Source organism: Halictus rubicundus, chromosome 13 (genome assembly GCF_050948215.1).
Source record: "Halictus rubicundus isolate RS-2024b chromosome 13, iyHalRubi1_principal, whole genome shotgun sequence".
NCBI classification, from domain to species: domain Eukaryota; kingdom Metazoa; phylum Arthropoda; class Insecta; order Hymenoptera; family Halictidae; genus Halictus; species Halictus rubicundus.
The window spans coordinates 4,523,723-4,548,537 of NC_135161.1; the positions used below are offsets into that span (position 1 = coordinate 4,523,723).

General features: G+C 33.7%; 5 protein-coding genes across 7 annotated transcripts; 3 read left to right on the forward strand and 2 right to left on the reverse strand.

Annotated features, from left to right (window-relative positions):
• Positions 1–3,882: 3,882 nt before the first annotated feature.
• Hoip (NHP2-like protein 1 hoip) lies at positions 3,883–5,350 on the forward strand. Its single transcript, XM_076799456.1, has 2 exons — positions 3,883–4,312; positions 4,514–5,350. Exons 1-2 carry the CDS (start codon positions 4,310–4,312, stop codon positions 4,892–4,894), a joined length of 384 nt encoding a protein of 127 aa, XP_076655571.1. The 5' UTR covers positions 3,883–4,309; the 3' UTR covers positions 4,895–5,350.
• On the reverse strand, positions 5,100–7,392 carry LOC143360520 (chitobiosyldiphosphodolichol beta-mannosyltransferase). The gene is made up of 6 exons (XM_076799452.1): positions 7,116–7,392; positions 6,363–6,708; positions 6,049–6,296; positions 5,803–5,976; positions 5,614–5,728; positions 5,100–5,553 (listed from the first exon to the last, which is right to left on the reverse strand). The coding sequence occupies exons 1-6, from the start codon at positions 7,390–7,392 to the stop codon at positions 5,343–5,345; spliced, it is 1,371 nt and encodes a 456-aa protein (XP_076655567.1). The 3' UTR covers positions 5,100–5,342.
• Positions 7,393–7,569: 177 nt separating this feature from the next.
• LOC143360521 (uncharacterized) lies at positions 7,570–9,727 on the forward strand. Of its 2 annotated transcripts, XM_076799454.1 has the most exons (4): positions 7,570–7,643; positions 8,146–8,354; positions 8,448–8,791; positions 8,884–9,727. In XM_076799454.1, exons 1-4 carry the CDS (start codon positions 7,615–7,617, stop codon positions 9,049–9,051), a joined length of 750 nt encoding a protein of 249 aa, XP_076655569.1. In that variant the 5' UTR covers positions 7,570–7,614; the 3' UTR covers positions 9,052–9,727. The 2 variants fall into 2 exon arrangements, with proteins under 2 accessions (XP_076655569.1, XP_076655568.1); XM_076799453.1 differs by lacking the exon at positions 7,570–7,643 and having other exon boundaries at positions 8,023–8,354.
• A 233-nt stretch (positions 9,728–9,960) lies between these two features.
• On the reverse strand, positions 9,961–13,810 carry LOC143360523 (glucose-induced degradation protein 4 homolog). The gene is made up of 4 exons (XM_076799455.1): positions 13,558–13,810; positions 12,776–12,943; positions 12,459–12,691; positions 9,961–12,260 (listed from the first exon to the last, which is right to left on the reverse strand). The coding sequence occupies exons 1-4, from the start codon at positions 13,702–13,704 to the stop codon at positions 12,197–12,199; spliced, it is 612 nt and encodes a 203-aa protein (XP_076655570.1). The 5' UTR covers positions 13,705–13,810; the 3' UTR covers positions 9,961–12,196.
• Positions 13,811–14,096: 286 nt separating this feature from the next.
• Inc (BTB/POZ domain-containing protein inc) lies at positions 14,097–16,954 on the forward strand. 2 transcript variants are annotated; one of them, XM_076798751.1, is made up of 4 exons: positions 14,097–14,675; positions 14,853–15,149; positions 15,347–15,475; positions 16,858–16,954. In XM_076798751.1, exons 1-4 carry the CDS (start codon positions 14,484–14,486, stop codon positions 16,885–16,887), a joined length of 648 nt encoding a protein of 215 aa, XP_076654866.1. In that variant the 5' UTR covers positions 14,097–14,483; the 3' UTR covers positions 16,888–16,954. The 2 variants fall into 2 exon arrangements, with proteins under 2 accessions (XP_076654866.1, XP_076654865.1); XM_076798750.1 differs by lacking the exon at positions 16,858–16,954 and having other exon boundaries at positions 15,347–16,423.
• The last annotated feature ends 7,861 nt before the right edge of the window (positions 16,955–24,815 follow it).

Here is a 24,815-nt window from a genome sequence, read left to right on the forward strand (position 1 = left end):
CTAGATCGGATCGAGCGATGTCAGGCCCCGGTACGTGTGTATACGTACGCTACGCGATCGTTCGTGATCGCGATACGCTGTTCGAATGCGTCACCCGGTGATGCGATCACCGATCGAGCCCACACTTTCACTGAACGTGTCTCGTTGTAGCTATCATCGATACTCGTCCTACGAGTTCCTCGTAGAATTCCTCGAAGTTCTAGAACGCCGGATAAACGATCGGCAACCAGAGCAGAAACGAGCAACCTCGGGGTTCGTCAGCGTCTCGCCCACGTTCTTCGATCGTTCCAGGAATCGTCTGGTTCGGCTTTATGTCGCGAAGTCCATCGGAACGTCGGCGTAGGATCCATCGATCACTACGGACGGTGCCCGTATTTTTCTGCGGAACGGTTGGTGCTCGCACGCAGACGCAGACGCAGAGTACACTGTATTTTAAATTCGAGCGTTAACCTTTCCTCTCGGCGTAGCTGTATCACGCGCGAGAGATCGCAGCTCGACTGTGGCGACTAGGCTCACTCGACTGCGCTCTGCGCTGCTGCCGTTGTTGCTCTTCCGTCGGAAGTCCCTCTTGCAACCACGATCGCGAAGACGCTGTTCATTTTCACGCGTATCCCTGTCGAATTCGTTTCGCCAGTAGATCGCTTTGAATCTGTCTAGCCGTTCGCGGTAGACTCGGCCACGGTTTCACGATCGGAGAACGTTCACTATGGTCGCCGGACCGTTCCTCCGACTATCTCCAACGGTCAACGAGTCGCAGCCGACAAAACAAACACGCGGACTCGCTGTAGGTGGCTTCGATGCAGCTTCGATGGCCACCTGGCGTCACGTTGGGCGCGGTTTCACTGGCTCGACTCGCGTCCCTGTCGTCTTTCGCCTTGCCTCGCTTTGTCCACGCTACCGTGGCTACCATAGACCACTGCTATTGTACTGTGCAGTGTACAGTGTACACTGCCCGCTAACGCTGAAAGGTAAGTCGCGTCACGTGACAGGGCACGCTATACGTCACACAGGTTGTGAAACAGGTGAGTACGACCTGGGAAACCTGTCTCTCTCACTAACAAGGACGGAGAGTCTCAGCTATAGTTCGAGGCATCTCGCGTATGTGTGCGTCTGTGCGTTACCGTCTCCGATCTTCCGATTCTTATCGGATTATTAACGACGGTGTCTGTCGGTCTCACGTTTTACGCACGGCATAATTGACCAACGTGAATCGTTGAAAGCGGTGGGTGCGTCTGATGAACATTGTTGTTTTGTGTTAATTGGAGAATCGTGAAACTGAAATGTATCAAATATCAAAGTGATAAAAGTCGTAATGTATCTTATTGTCTGTACTATGTAAATGAGAGAGCGTATCGGCATTTTGAAACAGCCGATAGTAAGGTGATTTTTTAATAACACCTGAAATACATGGTTGAAAATACTTACAGCACCACCTGTGGCGAGAAGCTTTAACCGGTAGACAAAAGTCGACGGATATAACCGCTACGTGGCGGTAGCGCCAGATGACAGAGAATCGGTATAGCAGTTGTATAGTGTGTCGCTAAATCAAGACTTGTCTCCCACTCTACCTTACCCCTTCTATGACACCATTATTCCCGCATTCTCACATTCCACCCAGTGATGGGCCAGGTTTTCTCGCGCATGTGCGCCCAAAATAATGACGTATCTATATTATGAAAAAATGGTAGTAGGGCAGTGATATTGGCCTTAATATATACATATGTATATTCAATTTTGATGTCTCATATGTATATACAGATATACAGACACACACACGTGTTATACATTCATTTCTCACAATCAAATCGTAACAATTTTTCAAAATTTTGCAAGTTGATCAAGGTACCCGATTTAATCCAGATTTTTATTTTACCGATGCTAAGATCGCCGCACATGCGCGAGAAAACTTGGCCGATAACTCATCTCTGATTCGCCTATTCTCCGGCGGCGAGCACAGTGTCGCCAAATGAGGGCAGGAATCACAAATTCAGGGCAAAAAGTTACCCTCTCTCTGCCAATACCGGAAATTAGAGTGGGGAAACGAGTCTCTCTGAACCAATCTACATACTTGTTATAAATGTTTAGAATATTAGTTATGTACATGTAAAATACAAACCTTTTTATGTATATATTTATTGAATCACCAATTTTTCCCGTACTCCGACTCGTCGTTGAGATATACTACTGACTTCCGCAAAAATTTACGCCCGTCTAACTTGTCATTGAGTTACACTACTGATTTGGCATTGCAAAAATAGCGAAACTTCAAAAAACCAACATTTTTGGATGTCTGACTTGTACTACTGAATTTTCGTGCCACCACTTTAGCTATCATAGTCTCCTAATACAAAATTCGATTTCCGAGATTTTCGAAAATTTTTGACTGTCTGACCTGTCATTGGTTGGTACTATTGAATTTAGAAATTTTTCCCGTGTCTGTTCAATTTTCGAAAAATTTCGGAAAATTTTGTCAGTCTGGCTTGTTATTGACTTATACTACTGAATTTTGTGTCACCTCCTTCGATGTCTTATTCTCCTAAAACAAAGATCGATTTCCGGTACTTTTGAAAAATTTTCGCAATTTTTAGGCTTTTATTAGAAGAATATGATGGAGAAAGAGATGACGCCAAATTTTCGTGCCACCTCTTTTACTACGATAATACAAAATAATACAAAACTCACCTAATACCTAATACAAAACTTAATTTTTGTCCAATTTCAAAAGTTTTGCTTTATCAAAAATTTTTGAAGATGTTAATCTAATTCTATCGTCGAATATTCATCTATAGGGTGGGGGGGGGGGGGAAGAACACATTAAGTGTCGTAACTATATTCCTTATTTTTCAACAAAAAAATACAGTATTAAACGTGTATCCAGTGTCGCCAGACCAAGACTTGTTTCCCCACTCTAATTTCCCCTTCTACCGCATTATTCCCCAAATTTCCGACGCGTTTCGTCTCTGTCGTGCATGCTCCGGTACTGTCAGAGAGAGGGTAACTTTTTCCCCTGAATCCGTGCTCCCTCCCCTCACCTGGCGACACTGCGTGTATCGTAGTGAAATGAGAAGAATGTCCATGGAAGGAATGCGGTGACATAGGTCCCTTCAAATCCCCTGGTAAGTATTAGGCGAACATGGTAACAAAGTTGGTATCCGACAAGGACGAGAAAGAAAGGAGAACAGAGAGAGAAGTAGTTCAAGTGATAATATTCAGTCCGAAAATATATAGCGAATCTTCAGCAACTTTCACGAATAGTTTTCAGTTGGATTGTTTGTCTAAATTAATAGTCGACAAGCACCGCTTCAATAAATAATTTACTAACTTCAGAGACTATATTAGTAAACTTTTATCATTGAAAAATGTAAAATGAAGCCTTGGCTACATTTCTATTTTAGTTTCGTGCAGGTTTTAACAAATTTCGAGAGGATATCATATGTTTTGTATGCTTGCCTTGTAGTACAGTCCGACCCTCCTTGTCTTACACATTACTTGAATTGACGAAGAAATAGTTTCCACAAACATCGTTAATAGCTAATTAACCAGAAACAATTGGACATATTTATAATTGGAGAATATAGAATGGACCTTCTTATTGTTAGATTAGTATATTATATTTAATGTAACAATTATATTAATTTGTTATTAACCATTTTTCGTGTCCCTGTCTCCTTATCTAGTACGTCTAATGTGTAAGACAAAGAAAGGTAGACTGTGCAACAAGGACAGCAACAGAACTACCAGGAGCCGTATGAAAGAAAGTTAGTGGCACAATTCAGCTATTACTGTCGTTGTCGCACAATCTACTTCTCTTCCTCTTACACATTAGACATATTAGAGAATGATAATCAGCTATTTAGTCTGCTCTGTCGGTAACTTTCTGTTTTGCTAACAGTTTGAGCATTTTGTCGCTACATGGAAGAGCGCTATACAGACGATACCACGTCTCTGATATTATTTACAATTGTTAGCTTTTTGTATTCAATAATTTAAAAATATTCTGCTGTTGATTTGTATACTTTGACGATTAAAATGATTAATCTGTGTTCTTACGCACATCCACGTAACGTTTTCGAACTTTTGGTAATTCTAGATTTCGCCACTAATAATGAGTGGCGCTGAAAGGCGATATCGCGAGGAGCAAATCATTTTCGTGACAGTGTAACGACGCCGGCATTTCGTATATTAATTTTAGCTCTTAGTGGTTCGACTCCTCCGTGAAGCGATTTTATCAAATAATCGCGGAGAGGTTGCTCATTCCCGTCAAACAATAATTTTTTCCATATTTTAAACGTAGTTTAATTTGCAGAAAATGGTAAGTATTGTGTAATTAACATTCTTTCCCATGCATATATTTGAGGTTATGTTTCACACGTGGTTTATTGTTTGTGTAACTACAATAACATCACCGTAATAAACAAAAGCTCTAATACTTGTATCGATTTAAATGTGAATAATCTGCATGCCTTGATAAAATGGAAGGAACTTATTTTGATAATTGATATTTGTTTTATAGGCTGATGAAGTTAACCCAAGGGCTTACCCTTTAGCAGATGCAACGTTGACTGCGAAAATCCTTAATTTAGTACAACAAGCGATGAATTACAAACAATTGAGGAAAGGAGCTAACGAAGCTACAAAAACATTAAATCGTGGTCTCTCAGAATTCATTGTAATGGCTGCGGATGCAGAACCTTTGGAGATTTTGTTGCATCTGCCTTTACTGTGCGAAGATAAGAACGTACCATATGTATTTGTAAGAAGCAAACAAGCTTTAGGTCGTGCTTGCGGAGTATCTAGACCTGTTGTTGCTTGTTCTGTAACAGTTAATGAAGGTTCACAATTGAAGCCACAGATTCAAGCAGTACAACAAGAAATTGAACGACTTTTAGTTTAAGTTACTTGTACCTGATTTAAGAACTTTCTTTACAATTGAACTTTATATCATAGTTTATATTTTCTGATAAAAATTTCGAAAAAGTACTTTTAACAAACTAAGCTACATATAGTTCATGTAACATGATATATGTAACAAATTCATGAATAAAAGTCTCGATGAGAAGCATAAAAGTTAAGTGAAATGTAAAATCAATAATAACAGCAGCTGTTTAAATATTTTATGTACAATAATGTATATACAGTGGTAACAACAGAAGTTTTGAGTCTTAGAATAGAGAAGAAGTTTTCAAATGATTGAAAATCATTTTACACAAGTTGTATAAATTTATAAAGTACAATATTATATAAGCATTTACAAAACTTTTATAGAAACATGATAAACATTCGGGAAACGTATAGATTACTTACCGTGAACATGTACAACTTGTTAATAAATTTGATATTGCTTATTGAAACGTAGGAAATGCAATGGAATACCAATTATTGTGCCACCGATTTTTCTGAAACTCGTGAAGTTCTAATTTGAATTTCTCATCCAATTTATGTTGAACATCGTTGTTTGGAAAGTTGTCAAACCATGATTTTAATTGTGCTGCTAATTCCTTATAATTTGAGAAGATCAATCCATTCTCATTGTGTTTAACAAGCTCTGATAAACTGGAAAATAAAAACAGTGCTTGTAAGAATATGCTGAATATTATCATTGTAGTTACCTACCAATTAAATTTGTATGCACAAACTGGAAGTTCGCATCCAAACATATCGACAACTTTCATTGGTAAATCTAAACCACTGGACGAAGTATGAAGAGAGATGCCTAAATCTGCGCTAGCTGCAACAAACGATAGACTTGTCAAAAAACAACGATAATATAAATATTCGAGTACTCGTAATATATTTCATTACCTAACATTTTCGGATAATCTTCGCTCTCGAGCCACGGAGTCAGAATCGTAACGTGTTTCCACTTCTTCAATTTTATAACGGCCATATAAAATTCTTTCAAATGTCCTTTACCAGTTATCACACAAATTAAATCAGGAAGATTATAAACCTTTTCCTCTACTGCATTTTCGTACTCTTAAAAATATAATATACAAGCAAGCGTTTTAATGCTATTGTTCTGTTTCCAAGATGTAATGTGCAAAGTACCTTGTAATGCATTAAGTAATATAGAGAAGTCTTCATCTTCTGTCCAACTTGTACTAGACACAATGAAGCCACGCCTTTTAGATTTCAAATGTATCTCATCCGAAATACATTCTGTAAATATAGTAGAGTGTTTGTCTGGACCTTTAAATGCATCATATGTTTCGCTTAATTTTAATAGAAATTTATGTTTTTCTGTTAGTGATATACGATGAAATTTATCTATTGGACGATCGTATAATACTTTAGCCCTAAATTAAAAAAAAGTTATTAAACAGGATATGTGAGAGTAACAAAGTATGATTGTAAATACTAACTGGATTCCCCATTTTCCTTGTAAATCTTCTTTTAATGCTCTAGAAACACAAAAATTATTTTGTGCTCTAGAACCAAAAAATATTTCAATCGCCTTTGCAAGTTTTACCAATAGATGGTCATTCTTTAAATTTAGTGCCATTATAGAGTAAGCATAATTATGCCAATCTATAATGAATTGAGAATTTACTGCAACACAATAGAACCAACAGACTGGAACTGTTGGTATTGCAGGTGGATTTTGCAACAATACATGACTGGATACTACAGGTTTTTTAAACAAAACCCGGATGAGACTCACGGTTTGCCACAAAGTTTTTGTTACATACCGCACGAGGCTAGGAAAATCTGAAATTTAAAATTAATACTTAATCAAAGAATGGTATACAGAAAATAATTTCTACGTGAGTAATTTACTAAAAACATAGATTAAACATAATTTCGATTGAATGATAAAAGTTAACGATTAATATTTTTAATTAGCTATCGATTATCAACGATAGTACAATATTTATGATCAACAATTGACAACTTATCTCATCAGCCGATTAAACGAATCATAATCTTCTATGATTAATTGTTTGAAGTCGTATGCGTTAATCAACCAACTAAATTAAAAATTTTAATCGATTAAGAACTCCGATAGCTCTGTGACGAAATAATCATTGCACTGTGCAAGTACAATTTTCAAGTGAAAAATAAGTTGTTTAGAGGTGATTTGTTAAGTATAATTTGCCATAAAATTGATAACATACTGTTGCTTATATCCGGTGGAGGTGGAAGATAATAAATACGTACACGAACACTTTCTTGTATTTCTTTTAATGGGCTTGCGCCAGAGTAACCTATAAAATCCACCGTGAAGCCTTCTTTTATCAATGATAGTACATGATATTGCATTCTAGGACTTCTTCCTAAATCTCCAAGAACAACAACACAGACATTCTTCAGTACTTTATATTTCTTCAAGTATAACTTTCTCATTGCGAATAAGATTAAAGAAAGTACACACAGAACATAGATCACCCACATTTTCAGTTCGAATTGCAATTAAAAATACTATTGTTTACAGTCACGAAAATGTATGGTTTCTTCCTTTAAAAACTTCTCGGAAGCAAAATGAGTTTCATAGGCAGATTTCTGAATTCGAATCGTACATACACATGTATGTATATGTACTGACAAAATATTACACGTTGTATATACGTGGCGCTGCATTCGTATTACAAAACATTATGGCATAAATGTTTTGCAATGTTTTTTTACAGCATCTTTCAGAATAGGTACAAGATCGACATCGGCTGTTTCGTTTCGCAATACCTATGTGTAATATTATTTATATATATTTCAACATAATTGCATGTGAAGAGAATCAAATGTTTACAAATATCATGCTTGTTTAATATAATTCTGCGATGAATTTTTTTTAACAATATATCGGTATATCCCATATATCGTATTCGAATAAATATATAAATATTATTACACAGAGTACATGACCAAATATTCAATTGTTTAATGAAAGACTAGCGAGGTGTAAATTTGTTTGAAAAATATGTATAATAGTTTCCTTATGATTCTTTAAGTTTCTTTTACAAGATCCCCGCGTGGGTTTATTTTAATACCTATCTGTAATAAGAATAATATTTTTCTGTATTTGAAAATGACGACGGTTAACGAAGGATCAATTATTAAAAGTAATGCCAATGTCCTTCCCTGGCAAGAAAATGTCTGTGTTCCTCAACAGTTGATTGAAGCAAATGAATTATTAAATTCGATCAACAGAAGATTAGAAGATTGTGCTTTGGAATGGCAAGCCGAGATATCTCGTAAACAATGGAAAATTTTTAACTTGAATACCATCGAAGACAGTAATACACCTGACAAATCATTATTGGCAAGAACATATTTCACCGAGAAAAAATTTGATGACGCTTTTCAGCATGTACTTAATTGTAATAAAGCTTTCACAAAATACATAAAGGACTTCATTGGCAAGTAAATCGAGCGTACGCACTTTTACATATATATAGTTACGAAAAAAACCTTTCAACGTAAAATTATTAAAAATTAATTCGTATTTGTAGCTCTTCTACGACGTGAAGAATCGATTTTTGACGAAAAAGAAACTTGCGAAGCACAAAATCAATCCTACAATACAGTCAAAAATCGGAACAAGTTTAATGATTCTAAGACCGAGTCATTGTATTTTCCTTTATTGAGAAATCAACACTTAAGTGGAACAAGGAAAACTAAGAATAATATTGTCGAGAATACATCAATGGTTCAAAATTCACTTGCCGATGTAATTAAAGCTAAAGTTAATTTCGATACGAAATTCTTAGGGTTTGAAGCTGTATTGCACAAGATTGTTTCATTAACAACGTCAACCAACACATCTTACATCTGTCGATATTGTTCGAAAATTCTGGTAAATCAATTTTATATCACATTGATTTTCCAATTAATACTGTACCAGTGCAATCCATTAAATAAATAATGTGTAATCAATCTCCTATTCAGAAAAATTCACATGGCAGACGAAAGAAGAACATTGCTGTTGCTCAAAGGCATCAAACTATTGCAAAATCAGAACGTGTAACTAGATCTGCGAAACTATTATCCAAGAACAAGGAAATAAAAGCATCGTCCTTAACAATCGGCGATGCTGATCGATCGGTCGTCGTTTAGAGTGGATACAAATTTTTGCAGAGTGTTTTTAGTCATTTATTACATTTGTATTACGACCTTTTGAGCATTCCGAATTTTAATGAAATATAATATATTAATTGTGTTTAATGCATTTTAAGCTGAACCGTACTGATTCTAATTTTTTTTTATCATACGGACATGCAGCTTTCTCTAATTCGAATGTGATATTTTTCCAAAATTCAAGTTCTTCGACAGATATCAAGTTACCGATAAACGACGCGTTGCATATTTCTATACAATGACAAAAGTGTTCGAAACAATTTTCGAGTCAGTAATAGATATACATATATCATAATGCATGTAGGCTTTTTCTAATATTGTGTACCATTAATATATCTGATTCTACTGATAAAACCTCGCAGAACGAATTGTCTATAATATATTCATTGTTTTCTTTTAACGTAGTTGCATTACATTTTGGCTAATACGCTACAGAATTTATGCATACGGAAATACAATAATTTCATACATCTTTTACTTTCTTAAAGTTACTTTTGTATTTTCTTGAAAATACGTATAGTAGTCGCTATAACATAGCGAAGTTGTAAATTAAAATATCGGCATTGACACTGGTATTTACATTGCTTCGTTATTACATAAAATTACTTCGTAATCCGTTTTTGAGATTTTCATATTCCTGTCGATTCACAATAAATTTTTTCGAAAAAACGAAATGATCTCCCTCGCCAGATGCAAACGATGTTCGTTCTCAGTTTTTTACAGTGAATTATGCTACCTACCACTGTCTCATTTAGTTGTCCACAATAAAATTATGAAGTCGATACATGAAATAGGATATATATTTCAATAGATATCTCTATTTTCTGACCAATTAACTCATTAACTAATATGATTGTTCACGTTCCGATTTAATAACTCACCACCAAATAATGTTGTTCCATTAATAAATATATCATTTGTTTTTGTTACAATAATCTGCAGATATAATATACTTCATAAGTTAGCGTCGAACTTGATGATAATATACAGGCAATATTGTTTTTCTTATCACTGTTTACTATAAGTAAAACGGTGAACCGATTTTTTTTTTTAAATAACATTCCATAAGAAAAGATGTTATTCTACGTGTTTGTTAGTCGTGTAGAATTATCATATTTTTTGATTGTTTAATGATTTTCGCAACACTCCATATATGATATTCGATAAGCAATCAACAACTCAACAATAGTCCACATAATACTAATAGTTGTTGTTACTTCATAACTATCAACCCATACTTCGTTTTGGTATTAAAATAACGACAATATATATATATATATATATATAACACGTAATAGAAATAGTATTATGAAAGTTTTCAAATGTCTTTCTCGCTTACATGTTACAATGGAAGGAAATATACAAAAAGTATCGATTACCCTTTTCTAAAGTCTGTGTTATGCACGAGGATACTACAAAAATTGGTCGATACATACAAAGTTATATATTAAATTTTCATGGCATTATACATATAGATTCATACCTCAACAAATTATTTCTTTGAAATTAATCATTTATAAATAAGCGAATATACTTTAGTAAAATGATATATGCATAGTTCTCACTCGTGTAAACTACAATGCATACATAATCAAAACATTTCGTTTAAATAAACTACTATTTTATAATTGCATTTTCTTGGGTAAACTAAAATATAGCAGACAGTGTTAAGAGATTCAAAGCATCTTAGTACAAAAGTTATTTAATACATACATTATACACAATGTTTATATATTTTAGAATAAATATGTATGCTTGTTCTATACATTATACAATAGATAAAACTAATTTCTAATAATGGACAAGTTTTACTATGTTGGTAACATTAAATATCTTGTAATGATGTTTAATTTTAAAATAATGACGTATATGTTTTCAATAGGAGATTCGTGATAATCTCTTACACGAGAGAAAAATAATGTGTTAATCTCTTATGATATAAAAATCTTTTAGAGTACATCTATACGTTAATTACACTCTAACTTTCTATGTCATGTTTAGAGTAGCCTCATTCTTAAAATGAATCATTGGAACGTTCTATGTCAATTACTGCTTCGATTGTTTTCATTGCTGTTATAATGTATCAACAATTCTATGAACGGTCAACTTTCGAATATTTATAGAATGTTTTTCGTTCGGTTAACCCGTTAAAATTCTGTAGTTCTCGAAAAAATATTATGAAGTGAAGTCTGTAGAGTTTACCATATTGTTGTGACCAAGAACTTCTCGATGAAGAACTTATTAATGAACGAAACTAAGAGTAGAGACGAGTTTTTCGCTGCACAACACTCTCCTAAGGCAAAACAATTTATCCTCGCTTATGATTCCTTTGATCGTTACACTGACATCAGAAAGAAGCGTCAAGTAGAACTTCTTTCGCCGTGAAATAATATTAAAATTCCTGTTATGTTTCCATTTGATTTCCTCTCTTATACAATTATACCACTTCATTCGGCATCCTTCTATTTATCAAGGCAGACAGATCTCATAAATACGAAAATGTAACTCCCACTAAATATACCTTATTACGCTTAAATTTGTACACATACAGAAGTAATGAAGTAATATTAAATCCAAAATTAAAGTCTATTCAATGAATAGAAGATTATTGATTCCTTTCATTTTTACACTTTCGTGAATCGGAATGTACGTATAAGAAACACAAATGATTCTTGTCGTACACGAGAAATTATGTTGGAATTTTAGAAAATATAAGAATGCCAAATGATTAACAACGTTAATTTTAATTGATAAAAGGCATCAATTAATTTATTTTGATAAAACATCTTACAATGAATATTAATAACTAATTTATAATCAAGCGTATCTTTCTGAGGCACTGCGATCCTCTTCAACCTGTCAATTGCAATTTTTTTTTTCTTCAGAGCATGTCTAATATGTAATAATAGGAAATAAGCAGCATAAAATATGCACCGTACATCGTGAACAAGTGTAAAAAGAACAGGTGAAATACTTTTATTGTCAAGTATCTCAATTAAGATAATCAATTTAAAGAGATATTTAAATTGACAAACTAATTCTGAGATTTGAATTTTTATGAGATCTGTGTGCTAGGAAGAAAAAATATGAATTTGGAGTAATAGGCGGACAAAGACTATCGGTTTCACCTAAACTCGTAGATCTGTATACTATGCTCCGGAACATGTTTTAAATTCAGAGACTGATACCTGAAATAATGAAAACTTTGTTGAATATTTTCTGCAGACATCGGACAAATATATTTTCTGTATACAGTAAAATTTTAATTGAAAGTCGTGGACATAGAGAAAAAAAAATATATGAAAACTGTAAAAAGAATGTAACAATGTTGCGTCTATGAATGTACAAAGTGTTATTCTTTGCTCTGTTATATAAAAGAATATTACCATTCAGAACTACGATGATAATAAAAACCATCAATTGTAGCAGCAGATTTTTGGAAGCAAATATAATAAAATCCTGCAAACGAGGCACCACTGATATCTTGAACAGTATGATCGGGAACCAAGAAATGTTCTTTCCATCTCATAAAAACAAAATCGGTTCCCTTTACGGATTCATAATCAAATGTGTCTGAATTAAAAGTTTTGGCGTACTGACAAAACGATTCGAATTTGCTCTGAAATTATCAATAAACAAATCACACATAACGATAATGGAAATTAATAGAAATACAAAGTGAAACGCGTAAAGTGCTACAAACCCAATGTTTTTTATCAACATCTTCATCCGCATCCCATTTACGAGTCAGAAAGGGATACTTCTTTGATATAATTTCACCGTCGAAAAATGTTGTCAAAGATGGATACTCCTCTGTGAGATTTTTAATTTTGAGATAACCACACAGATAACTATTTTCCTCGTCTACGTGCTGCAAAAAAAAAGATGTTTTACGCTGTAATCGTGTATAAACAATATCTCTGTATGTATAAACTTCATATTTTAACATATAATAACGTATCATTGATAAACATAAGTCAACCTAAACACAACACGCACAAAAAATTGCAGTAGATCTTTCAAAGCTTTATCTTTACTGTTTCCTGTATCGCCCGAAATCATTTAAATAAAAAGAATCTCAAAGTATAAACAGCAAAACAAATTCTTTGCAATAAATTAAAATGCCGAAGTGGTCTACAGAGTGTCTACGGAATCGTCAGTGTAGATGTTAAATGAACGTGTTTTTTCTTCTCGATTCCATCGGTTTTATAATCATTCCAATGATAAACCGTGTTTGAACGAGTTTAACGCTCGAGCTGAAGTGCCGAGAGTAACATTCTGGAAACTCCGTTTGCAGGTTATACGGAACATCGAACAGTTTGCGAGCGCGAACAGTGCGACGAATTAATTGTAACATAAAGCTGCGACGTGCTCGTAGAGAAGATAAACGCGGGATCAATCGTGAAACGATAAAGACAGATGCGAAAGATGAAATAGCGATTTGGGAGAGTTGTGGCGCAATTTCCAGAATGTCGAGGAACTAACCTGCAAAACTACTTCTACGTCGTAACTGTTGCCTTTCGAGGTTTGGGAACCTTGGAATCGCGAACCGTTGTAAAGCAAAGATTTCGTGACACCCGGCTGCTTCGAGTTTGCGGGCGGTGGGGGCACAACGTCAACTTTCACCGGCATTCTCAGCTCGAGCAAACGTTCTTAAACTTTGCCCTCGTTGGGCGACAAACTCCTCATCACAAGACCTTCGCAATGACTGCCGGTAATTTCCAGGATGTAGATGTATTTATACGAAGCCTCGAATCCAGACACACTCGCGCTCCTAATTTCCACGCGAACAATTCATCGAATGGATTTCGAGAGGATTCGTCTCGTAATATATGAGTACGCGCGACCGAAATCCTTTCTAGAAAAATTCGAAGAGCCCTTTTTTCTTCGTCAAATAATCAACAATATTTTCATTTGTTTCGTTTACACGTTTTACGAGTACATATGTATATATCGATGTCATGGATGTCGGACTTTCGAGTGTGTGCATTTTACCGGATACACGGACGTCTGTCACTTCAAAAAATTTCAATATTTACTCTCGTCAAATCTTTTTTAGATTCTTATCTCGCGTTATTCGTTTCTTTGCTACGATTGATCCTTTGCTACTTATAGCGTACGAATTAATATGCTAACGCGATTGGGAAAAAGAAATAGGGGAAAGTTTTGAACTTCGATCCTCGAATTGGTAATTTTGTTTGCTTTCCCGCCAAACGCGTCATATTTGTAACAGTGGGGTTTGTTTTCTGAATGGAATCACAGTGTACCAATGCTTGGATCGTATCAATTCAATTCGACTTCGAGGGAGCGTTGCAAAATGTTTTTTCTGTCTAAATTATAATGTTAAGATATTGATTTGATTCGTTACGGAGCCTTGTACGCTGTAATGTGTAGTTGAGTTTCAAAGAAAGATGGCGGATTTCACGGACACAAATTCGCACGAAATGACAGAGAATCATGTTCAAAAGTGGTGTAATAACCAGTGGGTTCGATTGAACGTTGGTGGGACGTATTTTTTGACAGCGAAAACTACACTAGCCAGAGACCCCAATTCGTTTCTTTACAGATTGTGTCAAGAAGATTCTGATCTTATATCGGACAGGGTTAGTTTGATGTTTCAAGATAACCGCGAACTTTAAAACATTACTACTGGCATGCCAACGTATTTTCTTTCAAACATATATTTTTTATTTACAAATTCAATCGATATCGAAAGGAACGATGCTTATGAAAATGCGAGAACCCGTGAAAAAGCTTTTTATCTGATTTATTTAATGCAGGATGGAACTGGAGCATATTTAATAGACCGTGATCCTACATACTTTAGCCCAGTTTTGAACTATTTGCGTCATGGAAAATTAGTGATTAACAAAGATTTGACGGAGGAAGGTGTACTAGAAGAAGCAGAATTCTATAATATTACGGAATTAATTCGGCTTGTTAAGGAAAGAATTATATTAAGAGATACCAAACCGTTGCGAGAGTCAAAGAAACATGTTTATAGAGTCTTCCAATGCCACGAGGATGAATTAACTCAAATGGTATCGACACTGTCCGATGGATGGAAATTTGAACAGGTATTTTTTTATTTTCTAGAACTAAAAACTACGCATTTTTTAAGACGTCCAATCAATTTGGTTTATTTTATAATTTCTATCGACGCTTCTAAATCGGTTGACTTACATATTTTTCCTCAATTTCTCTTCAAATATTTCATAATTTCATTCTTGTTTGTTAGAGAAGTCACAATGATGATCTATCTTACCTGTTTTAGTTAATCAACATAGGATCACATTACCATTATGGAAACGTAATTCATTCCGAGTTTCTATGTGTGGTTAGTCGTGAAAACGGAGCCAGTCAACTAAACAGCAAGGAACAAGAATCAACGGATCGTGTTAAGGTATCATTATCGCATTCAAGTCATTCACGTCACTATTTGAACCCAAACAATTATGAATAAGCTTTCTATGGTTTGACTAAATACTTATACGGTACCTAGTTTATTCCCCCTTATTTTTTTTTTGTTAATTATATTGTAGTCTTTAGTGTACATTCATGTTAGAAATGTCAATAATTAAATATTCATATTTATCTTATATCAGAGGTTCTCTAATTACTATAGTTACATGCAAAAAATCTTCATCTTACAATATATTTATTGCAAGATATACTATTAACTCGGCATATGGGAGTATACGAATCTAAAATTTCCGAACCTCTGGTATGCATCAGTATTAGCATATTTCACCCATTATATTTATTTTTATGAATGTCATTGATTCATTTTTAATGAAGTTACAATTGGTCTCATTACAAACGAATCGAATGAAATATTACTCACGGATTGTTAATATTTTATTATTAGTGTTACCAAAGATCACTTTAGTGAAAGATATATATCTTAAAATTGTGTTAAAGATCTTCTATAAGTCACGCTTCTTTGTTCACTACATTTCCTTACATATCCGTATGCAAGATTTATTTGTACGAACTAAGTCACATTACAAAGAATAGTTTTGTAATTAAAAAGAATTAAAAGAGTGCCTTATAGTAGATTCAAAATGCGCACTCAACTATTATTAAGTAATTTACATTGTAGTGTTTAGATGAAGTTTACAAGTATTTTTGTTTTTCATTTTTTATAACTTTTTGTAATATCTAATTCAAACGACACTGTACTATTATCGACAATCAATTCTATTTTAATTATCGAAGCATTTTATATTAGTTTGTGTCAATTCAGGGGCCAATTCGCATGAGCATGTTCTGCCTCTGATGTTTGCTATATGTATCATACTGTTATTTTTGTATCGCATGCTGTTCATCGAATAAAGAATTGTTTCTTTCATTGGTTTGGTTACTTTCTACCCTATGTCCTGCATGATTCGTTATTGCATGTTTGAAATACTTTACGTATATTTCGTCCCTTTGTTCTAGAGATATTCAAATACTTTTGTAAAGTAATGGAAATATTAATCAAAATGGGACTATGAATAAAATAATACAGAATTATTTGCAAGTAATCTTAGTATAAAAATATTCTTAATGAACATAGTGAAAATACTTCAATATAACGTCTAGTGAAAGAAAAACTATATAACAAAATGCAGAGGCTGAACAATGCTAAAACTCGTTCATTTATAGACTTTACAATCAAACTTGTACGATAAAAAGAAAAAGTAATATACTGATTAGCTTCATAAAACTTAGATACATATATAATTTTAACTTAAAATCTCTAATATATTATTCTAAGTTTCAATCATTCAAATTGTATTTTAGGTTCTGCAGCAGAAGGGTTCTCGCATGTAATCTCTAAATCCGTCCTTTTCTTTCCTTACTTCGTTTAATTAAATCAACTGTGCAGCGACAAGATGAAGACTGCTTTTGTTTCTACATTTACGTATTTAAGTTCATGTAAATCTTCATTACATCATTTTCCTATATGATGGTAATACAGACAACAGATTATACGCAAAGGTATGATACCTTTTGTAGATATGTAGCTATAATGCAAGAATATGCGATCAAGCTTTAAGAACTGAAAGTACCACATACTAATGCATACATTTTTTTGTTTTTCTTCTTTTTTTAATCAACATTCAACAGAAATAGACACGGATTGCAGTGGCACAAGTAGTATGTAGTATAATTCAATATGGGATCATACACTTTATAATAATGGAGAATTTAATGCTATAGTAACATTTTTTATCCCATTAAGAAGATTCGAATCCTCTTGCGAAAGAAGTATACATATATTACGCAAAAATAATGACTTATATACAATTTTCAACATTAACTATTGTTGCGGAAATTGTTATTTAAAATGACAGAGGTTGTGTTTCAGTTTCATTGAATAGTTTAAGAGACAATAGCATTCATGAGGGCAATCTTTTTCATACAAATTTCTACACTGAATATAGATACTATCTCTAGTAATAAATAGTTTATTATTTTGTATCTAATTGTACAGAAATACGTTTTATTTTAATTCTGACTTTTATCATAATATAAACTAAATTACTTACCTTCGCACTGCCGCTATAAAACATAAAATAATATTTATATATCTAGCATGATAATTTAATTATCTGGGACGAAACATATAAAATTCATTTTCTACAAAAGCAATTGATCACATTGTTTAATAAATACACGATAATGTATAAAAATGAGGAACCACGAATATATAAAACTTCTACAAAAAAAGTTTCGAATTGTATGAAGGATAATAACGAGTACTTTGAGCTATTTAACGGTAATTTTTTAAATGCATTTGATTTTTATGGCACTATATTTTGTTACGAAAATGCAATCGAAATAATATAGTTTAAAACTATTCAAGGATGTATTGCTTTCCTTACCTTTATTTCTGTGTATTTGCTTAAATATGTATACCCATGATGAACATGGTTACTTAGATAAGATTTCGTTTTCCTAAATAAATGAGTTCAAGTTGTAATATATCGTTTTTGCAGACTCAAAAGTAAAAGTACATTATAATAGACATAACATAGGTTGTCAATTGTTGAAGGCCTATTAAGGAAGTGTTGTAGACAATATATTCATATTTAAAAAGGATTAATTATGAGAGGAAAAATATATGAGGCATTGAATTGTCATAAATGCAGTGAGAATTATAAAATATTTAATATATAATACGTTATAATATATTATGTAATACGATTAATATTATATATTATATATCATATAGCGTATGTTACATACTGTCTGCACAAGTATGTACGATAATCTTGTGAAAAGAATTTTGTTTTTCGAAAAACGCAAAACACTTTGACGGTATTATACTAAGAAATTACATTTTTACATTAGCGTAATATAATTTTAAATCAAATTATATTAAACAAGTAAGTAGAACTCACAGGTAGGAACGTTAGAATTATATGTATAAATAGAAACGTTCAGTGTGTTAATTGGCTTGTACTCATCATTTTTTATACCGAAAACCTATAAAAATTAAGATCAATATCAATTGTTTCCTGCAATATACAGAGTCACTAATATCGAAGTACGATATGGGTTTGCATTGTAAATTCGAATTATTAATCTAATTAATATACTACCGATTAAAATTGTCATAATTAAGAGTAGAAATGTAATAACTGTCTGTACGTGAAAAAAATTTGTACTTTCATAGATAAATTTCTAAATTTATTAATTCATTAACACGTATTGTTAATAGGGACAATTCAAATTATACAAGATGTATGAAGAAAGTTGGTCAAAACATTGAATATGAGCATATATACTTCTATGAGTAGAATTAAAAATTCATATATCTTATATTGTCCAATTTATATTTCATTTATTGAGTATCGGAACTCTAAATGAAAGCCTTAAATTTTAAAGTTCATGGATATTAATTATTTTAATACGTCAGACTCATAAAAGAAGTTTGAGCCAACTTTTTCAAGTTCTCTGTACAAATTCATAAACGAATTTTAATACGAATAACATTTTAAGTTAGGTAAAAAAACAAAGATTGCAGGTGGAAGTGTATAAATATAAATGACATAAATGTGAATATATATATATGTATGTATATATATGTATATGTATATATATATATACATATATATGTATGTATATATACATATATATGTATGTATATATACATATATGTATGTAAGAACAGACCCCGTTGAAACAACATTGGCGATTAGATTTATCACGTGATCACGTTCTAATTGGTCTATTTTACATTGGATGGGAGCGTACTCGGTTGTGATAAGCTTGAACTTTAACATGAAAATCCTTTGAACATAACATTCCTCTGTTGTTTCAAATAAAATGGCACTTAAAATCCTTTACTTTCGAGTATATCTTAATATTTCATTAGATTCCAAATTTCTGAATAAACAGATCAAAAGACGAGCAAACTTTTCAAAAGATTAGAGTTGAGTTCAAAATGAATGAGTTCTTTTAATCTTTCAGAAAAATATACGTATCTTTTATTGTAGTCCATTTTTCGAAAGAAAACACACGGCTATATAACAGCTGTCCACTCTATCCCTATGTTGCAAGTTTGTACTATATAAAAAGAGTGGGATGGACAGCTATTATGACAACGATGGCACTTCGGGTGCCTCCGTGCGGAAAAATGGACTAAAATTCCGGCAAAGGTCATGTGGTTTTGACGAGATCTAGTCTTATTTGTAAATCAAATGGACAGTATATGTTTGTTATTGTATGTATGTATTATTAATAGAAGAAGATAATAATCCACTTATTAGAAGTATACTTAGTTTATGATTATTTCGAGAAAAAATGTATGGACGTGTGTTGCTATACATAGTGTGTTAATTACATATTTACTTAAACATTTATCTTTATACAAATATTTTTTCTATGTATTCTTTTTAACAGGCATTTGTTCTGTACGACTGTATTATTGTACGAGCCAGGGAATCGAATTCGAAAAGCGCCATCGGTTACATTCTGTTATTATTTTAAAGTGATCGAAATTATTGTTCATATTAATTCTAGTTGCAATTCGGTTTCCTGTTGATCAATCCACTGAGTGTAATGAAAAGTAAAGAATTTGAAAAAATATGGAAGGTTTCCTTACAATAGTTACCAGAAGTCCTCGAAATCAAATTTCGGTTTCGATTCTCTAAAGCAGGGTTTCCCAAAGTTTTTTTTGCAATAGAACACTTAGCTTATTTTCAGGTTGGGTAATTCCTACTAGTAAAAATTAAAAAACAAATGTTATTAAAACACTATTTATTTAGTAATTATTTTTAAATATATGAAGCTATAATATAATATAAACATAGAAATATGAATAAATAAAGCACTTAATTACTTTGATGATTTTGAGTTCTTAAATTGCATATCTTCTTGATATCAGGCACCTTTGAAAATTGTTTGCATATATGCAAAACTATAGTTTGGGCAGGTTTGGGAAACCCTGCTCTACGTAAAGTATAATGCAATACTCGACCCTGTTCATTTTCGATCGAAATTTGGACAGTTCTAGCTACATATGTAAATATAAAAGCTATGCTTGAAAAATATTCAAAACATAATTACAATAATGACAACCGCTTCTTGACCATGGACGAGATATCTCGCGATACGGTATCTGTCGTACGATATCACGGACGAGATATCCCGCGACACAATATGGCTCCCACGACGCCACGGACGAGATATCCCGTGTGTTTGTTATTACAGCTGAGTATCGTTCATCGCACGTTCTGCGCAAGGTATTATGTTGAGAATATAATTTCAGTATTCACGCAGCACTTAAAAGCAGCAGTATCAAGCAGTATAGACAATGATGCCTCAATATTCGAAAAATCCAATTATCAGTGATAGTGACAGTCATAGCATCGAGGATACAAAGTTAACTATAAACGATAATGAGATTCCATTATCAAAACGATGGAAAAAATTAACTGAAGAAAGAAAATGGAAAATTCCAACCATCGCAGAAAATTTTGAACCACGTGAGATAAATTATACGGATAACTGTAGCGGAGTACAACAAGAATCAGGCTTATCAGAGTGTAGTTGCCCTACTTCAATTTTTCACTTCTTTTTCGACAAAGAGCTGATAGAACTAATTGTAAATGAAAGTAACAATTACAGACGTAAACAAGGTTTTTCAAGTTGTTACTATAATGTTACATCCAACGACATATATTGTTTCATTGCCATCATAATGTACATGGGTATAGTCTGCTTGCCCACATTATCTATGTATTGGAGTACTAATCCGATGTATAATATTCAATTTGTAAGAAGAATTATGTCGAGAACAAAATTCTTACGGATCATGCGATTCTTGCATTTCAGCGATATAAATGAGAACAATAATACTGTTACTAGCAGAATTTACAAAATACAACCGATTATTAATATTTTATCACAGCAATTTCAAAGAGCATATCGCCCAGGGCAGAACATAGCTGTTGACAAAAGCTTATTATTATGGAAAGACAAACTTTCATTTAAGCAATATGATTCAAATAAGCGGGTGACATTTGGGTTAAATTCTTTTATTTTAGCCGAATCTAAAACTGGATATGTGTACAATTTAAAGTTATACAGTGGACAATTATTGCGTGAACAGAAGTCCACATTACTTGGAATACCAGGCTCTATTGTGCTGGATTTATCAAAAAACTTATTGCACCAGGGAAGAACTCTATTCCTTGACAGTTGGTTCACCTCTCCTGCTTTATACGAAAGTTTATACAAAAATGGCACACATGCTTGTGGAACTGTTCAGTTAAGAAGAAAAGGTATGCCACATGATCAGGAGATAAAGAACATAAAAAAACTGAAGAAAGGGGAAATAATAGTGAGATATAATAAATTCATGACTTTTTGTGGTTGGAAGGACAAACAACTAGTATCGACTCTTAGCACTTTACATACTCCTCATTTGGTGACGTGTGACAAAATTGACTACATTACAGGGCAGTGCATAAAAAAACCAAATTGCATTTTAGAATATAATATTAACATGGGTGGTGTTAATCGTTTAAATAAAATTTTACATGGGTATGAGTCTTTTCAAAAGACATTAAAATGGTATAAGAAATATTTTTTATACTTGCTGGAAATTACTATATGTAATTCTCTAGTCATATGGAATTGTCTTCACACAAATAGTAAAACTTTTCGTGAAATAAAAGAAGATATAATATCCGGATTATTAGAGAAATATTATAAGTCATCAGAAAATTTATGTAACAAAGGGAAAAAGTTTTATGATAATCCATTGCGTTTTAATTCCCGATGCTTTCCGAAAAGGATACCTCCAACAAAAAAAAAAATTCACCCAACTAAACGTTGTGGATTGTGTAAAAAAAATGGTTTACGTAAAGAAACTACTTATTGTTGTCAAAATTGTGATGTTTCATTGTGTGTTACTCCATGCTTTGAATTATATCATGTACAAGAAAAATAAACGAAACTGTTCGTGTTTCATTCATTATTCGCTAAGATGTTTCGTAAATTGATTTCTCTTCAAATTAGAACTCCTATTTTGGTAAATAAACATGCGGTATATCTCGTCTGTGGCATCGTACGACATCACGAGAGACACCGTGTCGGGATATCTCATCCGTGGTCGCGAAGCGATTACAGTGAATTCCCGATAGAACTCCCTACAAGCCTCGCGTTTAAAGATCCCTGGTACTACCCACACCATCGCAGGGTATACCTCGTGAGGAGCCACGAAGCTTGATAGCCGTTTCCGCCACCGCATTATACAAGTAAATATCATCGGAATTATATCAAATTTGATTTGATTTTAATCAGAAAAATGCCACGAATATGTTGGTGAAAGTATCATAAAAAATAATGAAAAATAAAGAAGTTTTGTAATTGGATTAGTAGTTGTTTTCTGGTCTAAAATAATGAAAAATGAAGAGGGTTCTCGAGTTTCGCTGTCCATTTCCACTTGCAACATTGTATCAGAGAAAGACATTTTCTCAGCCTTCTGGTCCCTATTCGTCTATATGTCCCTGATTTGGACGTATAGACGAGAGGGTCATTTACATTTCCAGCGTGCATTGCGTATATCAAATGCAACGCTCGGCGCGAACCACAGATTTCATCTAAATGTCCCTCGCCAGAACCGCGCAAGGAACTTATATCTTATACTTATACTTATATAAAATTTTATTAATAGCTGTATATATTTTATTAATAGCTGACACATTACGCTATTGTAATGTTTTATTAATAAAGTTAATTTTGCGATTATAAAATATATGTACAGTGAAACATCTGCGTTTGCATTGCGAACATAAGTAATTATATATCTCTTTCTTCTTGTTACTTTCTCATTTTTTTTAGTTTGAATAAATAGAATGCAATTAATTAGCATGTCATTAACTCCCTCGAAGTTACAGTAGAGACATCACCTGAATTACCAGGCGGGCTTGTGTTCCCCTCATAGTGCTTCCCCTTCTACTACTAAATGTGGTTCGATTCGCCTCTAGGACGGTGGGATCGTGACGTTTCTCTCTCTCTCTCTCTCTCTCTCCCTCTCGTGCAGGGAGTCGCGAAAAAAGAATTTGAAGGTGCAGGGGGGTGTAAAGACTCTACGCCAGGCTTCAGAATTAATAGCAATTTCTGAGGCATTTTCAAGGGCTACGCCCCCTTGAACCGGCCGTGCATCTCGCTCCCCGTGACGGTCTAAGTTTTCGAGCCACCTCAGGTCCGTACCATATGAACTACGCGTGGCGCATTAAGGGGGCCGGCAGGCATTTGGCCTTGACTGTCACGCTATGTTATCCTTTGCCTTTTTTCTAGACATTTTACGTCTTAAATAAGTAAGTAATCAATTAAAAATGCATACCACCGTGTTTGTACATGTCTTTGCTACGCCTGTATAGAGCCTTTCTTTCGATACGAACACTAAATCTCTCGAAATTAAGAGAATCTTTCAGCTGCAGCCATCTTGTGACGTCATACTTGCTTCAGAATTCGAATTTTCTGCCGAATATTACAAATTACTCCACGATGAGGTAGAAATTCGCAATTTGGGCTCTTTACAGACGTAGATTGGACTTTTAGGAAACACAATTGACCACTTCTAAACTGCTCATTGCAATATTGAAGCGGCAGTTTGTCTAGATTTTGACCCTTGCATACGTATATGGATTTCAAACCATGCCGGCGACTCAACAGATTTCTACATCGCCCATGAGGGCTTATTGTCAATGCGTTTTTTTTGTCAGTGGTATCTCCTGTAGGCCTATTCCACTGCATAACATAATAATTTTCAGTATTAATAATTTCAAGACTTCTTTCTCGCCAAGCAGGTCTAAACGTGCGCGAAAATCGTTTTCCTAATTGCCAGTAAAATTTTGACAACATAATTAAAAACTGTTTTCCAAATTTATTATAAAATTATCATGCGACGTAGTGGAATAGGCCTACAGGGGATATCACTAACAAAAAAGAACGCATTGACAATAGTATCTACCTCATGAGTGATATAGAAATCTATTGACACGAGAGTCACCCTATTCCGCCACACGCAGTTCACATGCTACTGGTCTGAGGTGGCTCCAGAACTTGGACCGTCACGGCGAGCGAAACGCGCGGCCGAGGCAAAGGGTGTAGCCTTCGAAAAAGCTTCGGATCGGGCCAGTTAAATCCCATGCCTGGTATGTCTAACGATAAGACATAACTCATGAATCTGGATAATTAGTGAGGTTCGAGTATCTCGTATACATACCAGACAGGAAATG

Coding starts and splice junctions, on each gene's coding strand:
- LOC143360520 (XM_076799452.1), bottom strand. CDS start 7,392: ATGTGGGTGATCTATGTTCTGTGTGTACTTTCTTTAATCTTATTCGCA. Junction 6,709..7,115: donor TCCACCGGATATAAGCAACA/GTATGTTATCAA, acceptor TTTAAATTTCAG/ATTTTCCTAGCCTCGTGCGG. Junction 5,977..6,048: donor ATTACTTAATGCATTACAAG/GTACTTTGCACA, acceptor TATATTTTTAAG/AGTACGAAAATGCAGTAGAG.
- LOC143360521 (XM_076799453.1), top strand. CDS start 8,024: ATGACGACGGTTAACGAAGGATCAATTATTAAAAGTAATGCCAATGTC. Junction 8,355..8,447: donor ATACATAAAGGACTTCATTG/GCAAGTAAATCG, acceptor TCGTATTTGTAG/CTCTTCTACGACGTGAAGAA. Junction 8,792..8,883: donor GATATTGTTCGAAAATTCTG/GTAAATCAATTT, acceptor TCTCCTATTCAG/AAAAATTCACATGGCAGACG.
- LOC143360523 (XM_076799455.1), bottom strand. CDS start 13,704: ATGCCGGTGAAAGTTGACGTTGTGCCCCCACCGCCCGCAAACTCGAAG. Junction 12,944..13,557: donor ACGTAGAAGTAGTTTTGCAG/GTTAGTTCCTCG, acceptor TTTTTTTTGCAG/CACGTAGACGAGGAAAATAG. Junction 12,692..12,775: donor ATGTTGATAAAAAACATTGG/GTTTGTAGCACT, acceptor TGATAATTTCAG/AGCAAATTCGAATCGTTTTG.
- Inc (XM_076798750.1), top strand. CDS start 14,484: ATGGCGGATTTCACGGACACAAATTCGCACGAAATGACAGAGAATCAT. Junction 14,676..14,852: donor CTGATCTTATATCGGACAGG/GTTAGTTTGATG, acceptor TATTTAATGCAG/GATGGAACTGGAGCATATTT. Junction 15,150..15,346: donor ATGGATGGAAATTTGAACAG/GTATTTTTTTAT, acceptor TACCTGTTTTAG/TTAATCAACATAGGATCACA.